The sequence below is a fragment of the Gossypium hirsutum genome, chromosome A09 (genome assembly GCF_007990345.1).
Source record: "Gossypium hirsutum isolate 1008001.06 chromosome A09, Gossypium_hirsutum_v2.1, whole genome shotgun sequence".
NCBI classification, from domain to species: domain Eukaryota; kingdom Viridiplantae; phylum Streptophyta; class Magnoliopsida; order Malvales; family Malvaceae; genus Gossypium; species Gossypium hirsutum.
Window position 1 is genome coordinate 17,148,567 of NC_053432.1, and position 12,525 is coordinate 17,161,091.

Here is a 12,525-nt window from a genome sequence, read left to right on the forward strand (position 1 = left end):
AAAACGCTTCCTTGAGGGCGCGCTTTCTGTCCACGTAGGCAAAGCGCTTCCTTGAGGAAACGTTTTCCCCGTGTTTTTATTAGGGTTTTCTGCAATTAGGGTTAGGGTTTTGGGAATTTTGAGTTTTTAAATTTTAGGGTTTTAAGGAAAAAATTAAATAAATTAGGGTTTAGTGTTTATTAATTAAATTAATTACTAATTTTAAAAAATTAGATTATGGTTTAGTGTTTATGGTTTTTAAGAAAAAAATCAAATAAATTAGGGTTTAGGATTACTTGAGTAAATTAATTATAAATTTAAAAAAAATAGATTAGGATTTTAGGGTTTAGGGTTTTAGGGTATTTAAGAAAAAAATCAAATAAATTAATGTTTGGGGTTTAAGGTAACTTAATTAAATTATTTGTTAATCTAAAAAAGCTTCTACGTGGACGCTCTTTTGCTACAGTAGTCTCTGAAAAAATAATTTTGAGAAGACGTGTCTGCGCAAATAGTGGTAAAAACGCTTCAAGCAGGATGTATTTTCAGCAAAATTACTGGAAGAAGCTCCCACGTGGATGCTCTTTTGCTACAGTGGTCTCTGAAAAAATAATTTTGAGAAGACGTGTCTGCATAAATAGTGTCAAAAATGCTTCAAGCATGATGCATTTTCAGCAAAAGTACTGAAAGAAGCTCCCACGTGGACGCTCTTTTGCTACAGTGGTTTCTGAAATAACTTGGGCTATAAATGAGCCAAATTTTGTTCTCAGGTTGCATAATTTACAGCAAAAAAAAATAGAGAGGCTAAGAAGGATAAAAATTAAAGATGAGTGAACGCATTACTGCTGTTATTTACTATGATGGTGAGGTTCGTCACACCGAGAATGGTGTTGTTTTTTTTTTTCGGAGAATACAATACGACTGGTTTTTAACCAGAACATAGATTTGACAGAACTTCATAAAAGGATTAGGCGTAAAATATTCGGAACAACGCCAATGAAAGTGTTGTCTATTAGGTATTGATTTTGTGCTTCTATTGATCCAATAACATATGACTCATTCGACATCAAAGGTGCTCGTAGCTTGGAGGCAATGGTCCAGACTCACCTTGCTAGTGGAGCATCATATATTGAGTTATATGTACAATTTGCATCGCCAAATGATACATTTGCGGCTGCTGTTCGAGAGGAATACATGACCCCTGACCGACACTCCATTAGTGGGTTACATAACATGGAACCTCCAGTTTTTGGTAGCGGTATGGAATACACAACCCCTGCACGACACTCTGTTAGTGGATGGGACATGCACCTAGGTGGGTCGATGTTTGATGCTGGAAATACGTACTGGGGAACGACATCAACTTATAGTGCTTGGCAATCTACATTCAATTGGGGACGTTATGAAACACCCAGAAGAAGGGATGACGTACTCCCCATGACATCCATCGGTGAGGGGACCTCATACGTCGCAGATGATGGTGGGTTAGATGATGAGTCCGATGTGGATCCACCTCTAGAGCCCGGTCGCGATGGTACAGAAGTTGGATTATTTTCTGAACTGGAGCCTATTCCAATATAACCTAAAGATGTTGAAGGGGGTTCAGATGAAGAAGAAGATCCACGATTTAGGGCATACTCGCCTCCAGCCCACATGCATAATGTTGATCTATCTGCAAATGATAGTGGAAGAATCCTTCCAATTGCATTTGCAATAACACCGGGGGAGTCAACTGATGATTGGGATTTCTTTCTTTCTAGGTTAAGGATGCATGTTTGCCCCCAACCTGATGTATGCGTTATATCGGATCGAGGCACCGAGATACTAGCTGCAATTGAGCGACAAGGAAGCCTATGGCATCACACACACCATCGGTATTGCCTAAGGCACATTGCTTCCAACTACTACAGGCAATATCCATCTAAAGGTGAACGACGGCAAATGGCCAACATGGGTATTTAACTTTATCTCTATTGATATAATTTCGTTTGGAATATTCAATTTATTTTAAATGGAAAAGTGGTATATAATTTTCGGTATCAACTTATATTGGCAGGGTATGAGATAAGTAAGGACCGTTTTCATGAGATGTTGGCAGTTTTCCATTCAATTAACGAAGAGGGCCATGACTACCTATGTAATATACCTTTCGAACAGTGGACACAAGCATACGACGGCGGCTTACAATATGGTCACATGACCTCAAACCTGGCCGAATGTATAAATTCTGTTCTGAAACGAACATGTCATTTACTGATAACATTAGTTGTTAGAGACATATTTTCGTTTAGCGGCACTATTTCTGAAACGAGCAGCGAGTTATGCAGGCCAAATGCAGGGAGGCCATGTATGGTGCGTAAAGGTATTACAAGAAATTAACAAGTCGAAGGCACGGCCGAACACTATGCACACAGTGTGTCACGATCGAGACAACTTATGGTTTCGTGTGATAGAGTTTGACAAACCACACCAAGGTATTACTGGCGGGCAATATCGTGTACACTTAAGAAATAGGACTTGCGATTGTGGGAGGTTTGACGCACTTCGTTATCCATGCGCTCATGTAATTGCAGCTTGTCAAAATCTTCGTCTAGATCCCATGAGCTATGTCAACGACGTGTACAAATTGGAATACATGTACAACATGTGGAGACACATATTCCCACTAGTCCCAGATGAGCGTAAGTGGCCCTCTGTATCGCTTGCTCCATTTAAGCTGTTACTGGATAGAGAGTTGCGGCGTAAACCAAAGGGTCGACCTTGCTCGACTAGAATACGTAACAATATGGATATCCGAGAAACAACTAATCAACAGAAGTTATGTGGATGGTGTAGGAACTCAGGCCATACAAGTAGATCATGTCCAAATCGGAATAGTTGATAGTTGTTGTAATTGTCAATATGTTGTATTATTTATATTTTATTACATGAAATAATATAAAAATATTCAAAATATTGCTTTATTTAAAATAATTTTCATTTTATTAAAAATATAAAAGTAAATTATAATTACTTTATTTAAAACAACCTTTTATATTATCACATGAAATAATATACAAATATTCAAAATGTTGCCTTATTTAAAATAATTTCCATTTTATTAAAAATATAAAAGTAAATTACAATTACTTTATTTAAAACAACCTTTTATCTAATTACATGAAATAATATAAAAATATTCAAAATGTTGTCTTATTTAAAATAATTTCCATTTTATTAAAAATATAAAAGTAAATTACAATTACTTTATTTAAAACAACCTTTTATCTAATTACATGAAATAATATAAAAATATTCAAAATGTTGTCTTATTTAAAATAATTTCCATTTTATTAAAAATATAAAAGTAAATTACAATTACTTTATTTAAAACAACCTTTTATCTAATTACATGAAATAATATAAAAAGATTCAAAATGTTTGTACAAATATATTAAAATAAAAATCAATGTCTGAGCCGGTCGGATTCAGTGCCACATGGAGGTCGTCGACGGTTACGCGTTGGATTCCTCCTTTGTCCAGCTTCCGGCGGGGGTTGTGCTTGCTCCGGCGAGGATTTTGGTTGTGGGTGTTGGGAGGATGACCCGCCTTGATAGAATAGTGACTGTGGAGGTGTTTGCATATTAATGGCGGAGGTGTTTGAAACCCATAAGGTGATGGGGATTGGTAAAAAAAAGAGCTCCCCGACGACCCCTCCTGCGATCCCTCGCGCGACGGCTGCCTATAGATCAACGGTCCACTCGGAGTAATCGAAAATGGAGATGAACCGGGCCATGCATTCCAACCTGCCATAGGACTAGAAAAAGGAAACATATAAGGGCTAGGATACATAAAAGGGCTAGGATACGTACCTGGTATCATCTGAAGAGGCTGTGCTGTGGGTGTCGACGGTTGAACTGTTGGGCCCGGTGACTGTGTAGGTCCTGTTGCTGGGCCGGGTGATTGTGTGGGTGCCGTTGATGGGCCTGCGTCGTCGTCCTTTCTTCAAGGATTTAAAGGGCCACGTCGTTCCCTTTGGACACGCAATTGCCGCTGCCTCTCCTCTTCTGACAGTAAATATGGCTTGCCATAGATCCTAAACCATGGCATGTATTTCGGCATGCACGCCAACTCTAGAACGATGATCGGTTCCCGAGTAGGTATATAATCATACCGATCTTTCCACATTTGGATATAGTGTGACCAGAATCTCGGCCAATCCGTATGCAATTGCCGTAAGTCGATTTTGTAATGATCATCCAACACCTCAGGTGCCACAGGAATCAGTTGTCGGAATCCAAATTGCCGTAATACTCTGTCTGATTGCTGCATCTCCACAATAGCAAAGTTGACCAATGGGACCTTCACGTGCCAAGCGTTCGGATTTTGCAAGTATTCATCCGGAATTACTGCCCGAATTGCCGGATCCTCGTATGGTGTCCATTGAAACTATATAAAAATGATGGAAATATTAGTTAAATAAAAAATACTAAATACTAAATACTAAATACGAATCCACTATTTTATTATGTATGTATATATATATTTTTAATACTTACTTGTGCTTCTGACCGTTGCTCTAATAGAAGCCGTATACCTTCAAGACAGGTAGGTAATCGAGCATAACTTGCCGAATGGTTCCACCTAATTAAATAAATTTTTAGCATATGATTATATTTTAAATCTACGTAATAATTGTAAAATCTAATATAAAATTTACCTCATTATGAGTGGGAATGTATATGGGTGATCCACTCGAGGACGTAAAAATGGAAAGCGAAACCGTGCCCATGATTGCAGTAGTGATAGGCAACCTTCGATTTTCGCTTTATTCGGTCGCGTAGCCCCGGACATCTCCCGGTACAGTGTTGCCAACACGGCAGACCCCCAACTAAATTCACCAGCTGCTCTAAAATCAACGAGTTTCAGCAGCCATCTCAAATGTACAAGGTTTCGTGACAAGTCCGGCATCAGATAACCTCCAATTATCTGAAGAATGTATGCTCGCGCATATCGATTTTTTTCTAGTTCAGTAGAATCATCATCTGGCTCCGGAAATGTGTCTCGTAACCAGCCTATCTCGATCCGACCTCCTTTAATATTATCCGAAATAGCACCCAAAAGCTCATAGCATACCGCTCCCCAATCAGCAAAATGAACGGACCCAGTGACTACGTCCCCGTCCACCGGCAATCCTAATTGCAAATGCACGTCTTCCAAAGTGATAGTGCACTCTCCACATGGAAGATGAAATGTGTGCGTCTCGAGTCTCCACCTTTCTATCAACGCACTAATAAGTTTCGGGTCCAACTTGCACCCCCGGTCTATCATCGCCACGTGCCAAAAACCCGCTTCCCGTAGGCAATCCTCTATCAACGGTGATGGAGGACCAGTCATGTTACGGATATTGCATTGCAATATCCGATCTACAGACTTTTATAAGAAATAATAAAATAAAAATTATTTAAATTTGCATAAATGACAGAAATCTTAAATAATATTTAAATATTAAATTTAACACTTACCATTTGCATTTGTTCGACGGATATGTGTTTATCATTAAAGCGAATTAATTCTCCGGCCATTGCTAACACGATCAAATTTTTTTATTTTAAAAAATAAATTTAGAAAAAATAAAATTAGAGCTTTTTTGAAAAAATTAACGAGAGTTTTGAGAGGAATTTAAGAGAAATTTGAGAGATTTGAGAGAAATTTGAGAGAATATTGAAAGATTGAAGATTGAAAGTATTTAACTGTGAAAAAAATGAAAGGGGTGGGGGATTTTGTAGTTTTTCTTTTACCGTTGGGGGGGTTACCAACGGTAAAAAAAGTAGCCGTTACTACTGTTCAAACACGGGGAAAATGCTTCCTCAAGGAAGCGCTTTGCCTACGTGGACAAAAAGCGCGCCCTCAAGGAAGCGTTTTCTATCCACGTAGGCAAAGCGCTTCCTTGAGGAAGCGTTTTTCTGCTTTTTCCCTTGACAACGCACTGATATGGACGCGTTCTGTAAAAGCTGGCCCATTCCGGTAAATTATTTCTGACCTGGCCCATTTCGGTAAATTTAAAAAAAAAGAGGCTTTTATTGACAATTTGCCCAATATTTTTATTTATTAATATAATTATTTTTATTTAATTAGATTTTAATGGTGTGGTGTTGTGGTGCTTCTTGATTCATTCTGAATTTTTTTAAAAAATGAATGTAATAGTAATGGCCAACATTAATTACGAAATAAATTTTAAGTACCCAACAAAAAAAACATGAATATTTTTTTTGAAATTAAAAAATATAAATATTTACGGACTACCTCTATTCAATTAAACCTTAAATATTTATAGAAATCGGCTCGGGACTGAAATCTAGGTCCAAATCTGATCCAAAGCGGGCCGGGCTGATGAGCAAAGCTGAATAACTCCCTCCAGATGGAACTTAATCTAAAAGAGGGTAACTTTGTAACTGTACAGTAATGAGAAAAGGACCTTGTTGATTCGCCTGTCCTCTAGTTTTAGAAGGCATACCTTTTTCCTTTTTTTTTTTCATTTGCATATCTCATTTCCTTGAATTTTATTTATCAATGGCGAATACCCAGTTGCAGAAATACGGGACATTATCAAGGGAGCAATTGTCATATCTATTTGATCGATTCTCTCTTCTTATTTCCCAGCCAGGTATTTTCCATGTTTTCTTTCATTTCCTCTACTTTTTAATTGCCTTCGTTTCTCCTTTTTTTTTCCATCCTCGTGAGTAGTAACATTCTCCTTATCTTGGAAGACTTTAAGAAGAGGATTGTAGACGCTGTGAATGACAAGCAGGTTGGTTTATTTATTTATTTATTTAAAATTTGCTTTTAGTTTCTGTGGTTAGGAATTAAGGGCTTGAGAGCTTCAGCTGGATACATAAATTCACTTTTGAGGAGAATGCTTCGTTTATGATTGGTCTAATTCTGTTTTTGATCCCTTTACTATGTCAAAATTTAGTATTCTATGCTTCTACTTTCATTTTACATAATTTGGTCTCTCTATTTTTTATAATATATGACTAGTATAGGTGGAAATTGATAATATTGTTCTAATGATGACATGGATTATTTTCAAACTACTTGATCTTCCATGTAAATTTATTATTGATCAACATGGTCGACAAGATTTTCATGTGAGCCTGAATGTGTGATCGAATAATAATTATGCAAATGGCTTTGTATTTTAACAAAATTCTTTTAGGCTTTGCTTGGTTGGGTGGGAAGAAAATTGGAAAGATGGAAAATCGAAAGGGTGGAAAAGTAGAAAGATGGAAAATATAAATTTTCTTTCCATAAAGAAGCTTGGTAGGGAAAGGTGGAAAAATTGAAAGAAAATCACATATTGTTTCTTTCTACTGCTTGGTAGAGTTTAAAAAATGAGATGAAAAAAAATGAAACTTTTGAAAAATGCATAGCTTTGAACTTAGGTACACTGCTCATTTCCTCTCCTCTTGTCATTCCAATTTGGAATGATTGGTTTTTATGCATTAGGATGGAAAATGATCATTTGTTCTATTTTTCTTTCCTCTCATTTTTCTTCCCTACCAAGCATACTCAAAATTTCTTTTCTTTCCACTTGTCCATTCCCTCCTTCTCTACTTCCACTTTTTCACCCAACCAAGCATACCTCTAGTTCGTTATGTTGGTTTAAATATGTTCCTTTTTTATTATGTAAACTGATTTTGATCATGCGTTAACACTATGCTTTTAGACTGTTGTCATTTGTCATTTAGTACTTCCGTTTGAGTTGTACTTGTGGACATGAAAGTAAGACTTCAGAATTTAGATATGGCCTTTGTAGTATCATAAGGAATGTTGATTATTTTTAAGTGTCTTAACCCCATTTAAAGATTTACAAATCCTTCTGTAGGAACCGGTTGCTGTTACCACGGCAGTTCAGGAAGAGATACTTTTGGAGATGGGTATTGGTAAGTTTGTCTTTCTATATCATGAATTACGATTGGAATAATTTTAAGCTTACATGATCCTACAATTGTAAAATGTAACCCATGTTTATCTTTTACATTTTATGTGAATAGATGCTAGGTGTTTGTGGTCATTGGTTTATTTCTTTAAAGGCACATTCAAACTTCGTGTGACTATTGGTCATCCCATCATCGTCGAGCATATTTTGTAATCCTATAGTCTAACAATTAAATATCTCTTTTGTAATGGAAAGTGGGTTTCAGGGTATGGTAAAGTGATATTACCTCATTTCTGTTAATATTTGAAGGGAATTCCCTCTCCATTTTCATTTCAGAATGTAACATGGTTTTGTTGCAAAGCTGTATTCTGTCTACAAGAGCTGAATCCAGGAACTAGTAAAATGATTGATATAGTTTTTATTGGAGCTTTTGACAGTGTTTTACTTGATTTCATTTCTCTGCTACAGAGCCTAGCTTCGGTCTTGCATGCCTGGGGAAAGTAAATATGACTTACGAGAATGATCAAGATTTGATGATTCGTTATTATAGATTTGTTGCCAAGTAATCTCTCTCTCTTTCTTGATGTGTGTCTGTGGAGATGCCTGTTATGACTTGGTTTGAATTGCTCTTAATGAAAACATTGCATGAACTGTTGTAAATGCTTGAATAGTCCACAATCATTCTTCTTGTATCTGCAAGTGAGACAAAACTCAGATGTTACATTTACTACTTCAGATATTTGAAGAACTTTGTGGACTCTTTCAGCCTTTGCTCACACATAGTCTCTTGTCTGTCCATCAGGGATTTGCATGAAACGTGTAATTATTGTAATATATAAGACATCTCATACTAGGTTGATTTGTATATGTTTTAGTATAGTTTGGTCTAATAGTACTTTGGTTTAGGTTAAGCAAAGGAAATAGAAAAAAAGAATTACGTTACGACCTTGTGCTTGGATTGATAGATCAGCTCATCAAAGTGAAACTAAAACCTTAGGACAAGTTAGAGAGAGAACCAAATCTCCTTAGGGTTTTTTCTAAAAACTTATTAATTTATTATTTAATAATAAAGACCAACCTTATTACATAAAAAGGAAAATAAATCAACTGAAACAAAAACATAATCAAGAAATCTAAGAAATAAAAGCGTAATCTTAGCAAATCTAAGCCTTAATTAAAGAACCAAGTTAATGGCCTTTCCTAACATGGATTTGGCCAATAACAAATTATATTTTGTGATATTTGTACCACTTGCAATTTTCTTTTGTCAAAGAAGTGTGTGCTGCGGATGTATGGGATTTGGTATCTGGACTTGCTAATGTTTATCCTATGAAACAACAGTGAGGAGTTAGCCTGTGATGAAGCTGAGCTTGGACCTGAGGGATTTGCTGAAAAGCTTCATAGTCAACAAAAACTTCATGAGCAGGTAGTAACTATTCCTGATTTTTCAAAGTTTGAAACTTTACTGTGCTCAAGTCTCTAAGTGAACAATTTTGTAGCAACTGGAGATGCTAAAGTACATGCGCAAATTTCACTTCGATGACCAATCTGCCATCCTTGAGAAGGTACGTGCTTATGTTCTTCTTTGGCCTATATTGTGCGGAGACTTGGGCAGTTAAGCATATGGATTACTTGTTCTGTGAAATTAACCAAAATCGGATTAGTACTTTGATTCAAAACAATTTTTATAGCAAGAAAATGAGCGATCATTTGTGACTTGTTTCAATTCAGTTGCACCATCAGACGGAAGATGCTAATTTTGAGAGTGAGGCATCAATTTTGTCAGCTGAGCAGATACAAGAGATTGTTCGAAGGAGGGTGTCTCCTTTATTTAGGCCAAGGTGAGTCTATTCTTGATTTACTTTTCTGCATCATTCAGTCTTAGCATGTTACATACTATATGAAATGATGGCGTTTGTATATGTATATACGTATGTATTAACCAAGTCTTTGTTTCTCTTTCCTCAATTGATGTGTTAGTCAATTGAGTTGACAGAATGATGAACTAAGAGCCAAAAGTTGCAAGTCTTCCTCCTACCATGATATATGAATCTTCAACTACACAGTGCACTGCCATTGCTGGAAAGTTCTGTTCAACATAATATACGTGAGTCTAGCTGTTGTTGTTCCAAGAAAAATCGTACAGAGATGCCTTTACCGTCTTGTTCAGCGCTCAGACATCTGAGTTTTATGGTTGTATTAGTTAACACTTCTCTTCCATTGAATTTTAACAAAAACTGATTGTGGAACTGAGTTATGAAATTTTTAAAATTTTATTAATATTAATCACGAAAGAAGTTTAAATCTATTGAAAGAGTATTTCGGAGTATTGCTATTACTGGTGCAATGATAACTATATAATTCAATAAATATCTTTTATCCCGTTGAGTTAAGAGGAGATGGCCGAATTGGTCTAAGGCGCCAGACTAAGGTTCTGGTCCGAAAGGGCGTGGGTTCAAATCCCACTCTCTACATTATATTTTCTTTTTCCAAAACATGGTCAAATGACAAAATTTATCCGTCTATTTTATAAAAATTGAGAAGTTGACATTTTTTATTTTTTTATTTTTAAATTAAATGCTCTGATTATAGAATTTATCCCTCTACTTAGGTCCACAATTATCGTTTTCTTTTTAAAACAAGTTCCAATTCCAAAATTTATCCTTTTATGAATATTGTTTAGTTGATCCCTCTATTGTACTTTTTACTAAATGCTCTAATTACAAAATTTAGCCCTTTACTTAGGTCCAATTATAAAAATTATCCCTCTACTTTATGAAAATTGAGAAGTTGATCCCTTTATTGTTTTTGCTTTACTAAATGTTCTAATTCCAAAATTTATCCCCCTACTTTATGAAAATTGAGAAGTTAGCCTCTTTATTGTTTTTTAACTAAATGCTCAAGTTGTTATTTCTCTTTTTTTTTGCAAAACAATGTCTAACTACAAAATTGGTCCCTCTACTTTATGAAAATTGAAAAGTTAATACTTATATTGTTTTTTTTACTAAATGCTCAAGTTGTTGTTTCTCTTTTTTTTTTTCAAAACAATGTCTAACTATACTTTATGAAAATTGAAAAGTTAGTACCTATATTGTTTTTTTTACTAAATGCTCAAGTTGTTATTTCTCTTCTTCTTTTTCAAAACAATGTCTAAGTACATAATCGATCCTTCTACTTAATGAAAATTGAGAAGTTAATATCTCTATTTTTTTTTACTAGATGCTCAAATTGGAGCGAAACTTAATATGACATTCATTTATCTACTTTATGAAAAATAAAAAGTTAGTCTATTTATCTATTTGGGTAAATGTTCAAATTGTTGTCAAACCTTTTATAAGTTCCTTGCATGCCAACTTTTTTTTAAAAGGCAAAACCTTTTTGAAGAGTCAACCCTTTTAAAATGATCAAATAAGGTACTAACCTTTTCAAATGTAAAAGTGATACATGTTTGTATTCAATTGCAACTACAAAAGTGATGTCAAAATATAAAATTATTATTAGAGAAATTAGTTTAAAATATGATTACAGTAGCCGATTGAGTTTTATCTTGATTGGTATTGGCATTGTTGTTAGTACAGGAGGATGTGAGTTTGAGTGCATTGAAGCACATTATTCTCCTATTTAAGGGTTGATGAGGGGCTATAGGTGGTTTTAGGCATTATATCAAAAAGAGCATATATGATACGAATTTATAATGAGATTTTAAAAAAAAATATGTTTACAATATAATAAATAATTAAATTTATATTTGCATTAAACAATAAAGTATTAATTAAAACTATATTTTTTAAAATAATAATTATGAATTATTAGAACCCTATCTATATTAAAAATAAATTGTTAAAATTATAATCATATTAAAATTTTTATATTAAATAATAAATAATAATTAAAATGATATATTTAGGTTAAGAAAATTTATATATTTATTAGATTATTATATAAATAAAATAAATTTTATACAACTATTATATAATAGTAAAATTTATAATATATTTACTTTTTATAATTCTTATACTTAAGTTAAAATTTGAAACATAAAATCGTTATAATGTGTATATATAATTTTTGATTCAAAATCTTAAGGAATATATATATATAATAGTTCTATTCTCGTACAATGTACAAGCTTATTACGTTCAATAATTAAATATATTAAATTAATTCGTATTATGTTTTTAAAATTTAACGAATTAACAAATATTATAGGTAATTAATTAAAATAAAGTAATTGAAAAATAATATTATTAAAAAATATATGTGATTTGAAAATAATAAATAATTTATATTAATAATAAAGTTATTTAAAAAAGTTTTACAAACTTTTTATGTTGTAGAAAATGTGGTTGATTTTATATGTATTATGACCCACATGTTAATACATACCTTTATAGAAAATTTTGACTATATATATTAATTAATTTTTTATCTTGTGCAATATACAGATTGATTATTTATATATATATATATTAAAATATATTATATTTATTTGTTAATTTTTTATTTTTTATTTACAAATACAATAATTTAGAATTAATGAAAAAATCTCTAATAAAAAAGTTTATATTTTAAAAACAGTAACATATTTCATAAACACATTTATTTCCTTAATATAAACTGTAATGTAT

At 33.7% G+C, this 12,525-nt stretch overlaps 1 protein-coding gene and 1 non-coding gene across 3 annotated transcripts; both read left to right on the forward strand.

Moving 5' to 3' along the window:
* The first annotated feature begins 6,390 nt into the window (after positions 1-6,390).
* Positions 6,391-10,205, forward strand: LOC107888832 (uncharacterized). 2 transcript variants are annotated; one of them, XM_016813066.2, is made up of 8 exons: positions 6,391-6,622; positions 6,726-6,766; positions 7,844-7,901; positions 8,366-8,459; positions 9,239-9,323; positions 9,397-9,462; positions 9,629-9,738; positions 9,878-10,205. In XM_016813066.2, the coding sequence occupies exons 1-8, from the start codon at positions 6,529-6,531 to the stop codon at positions 9,888-9,890; spliced, it is 561 nt and encodes a 186-aa protein (XP_016668555.1). In that variant the 5' UTR covers positions 6,391-6,528; the 3' UTR covers positions 9,891-10,205. The 2 variants fall into 2 exon arrangements, with proteins under 2 accessions (XP_016668555.1, XP_040933747.1); XM_041077813.1 differs by lacking the exon at positions 9,878-10,205 and having other exon boundaries at positions 6,396-6,622; positions 9,629-9,742.
* An 85-nt stretch (positions 10,206-10,290) lies between these two features.
* TRNAL-AAG (transfer RNA leucine (anticodon AAG)) lies at positions 10,291-10,371 on the forward strand. The gene has a single exon. It is a non-coding gene; the product is annotated as a tRNA-Leu (tRNA).
* Positions 10,372-12,525: the final 2,154 nt, after the last annotated feature.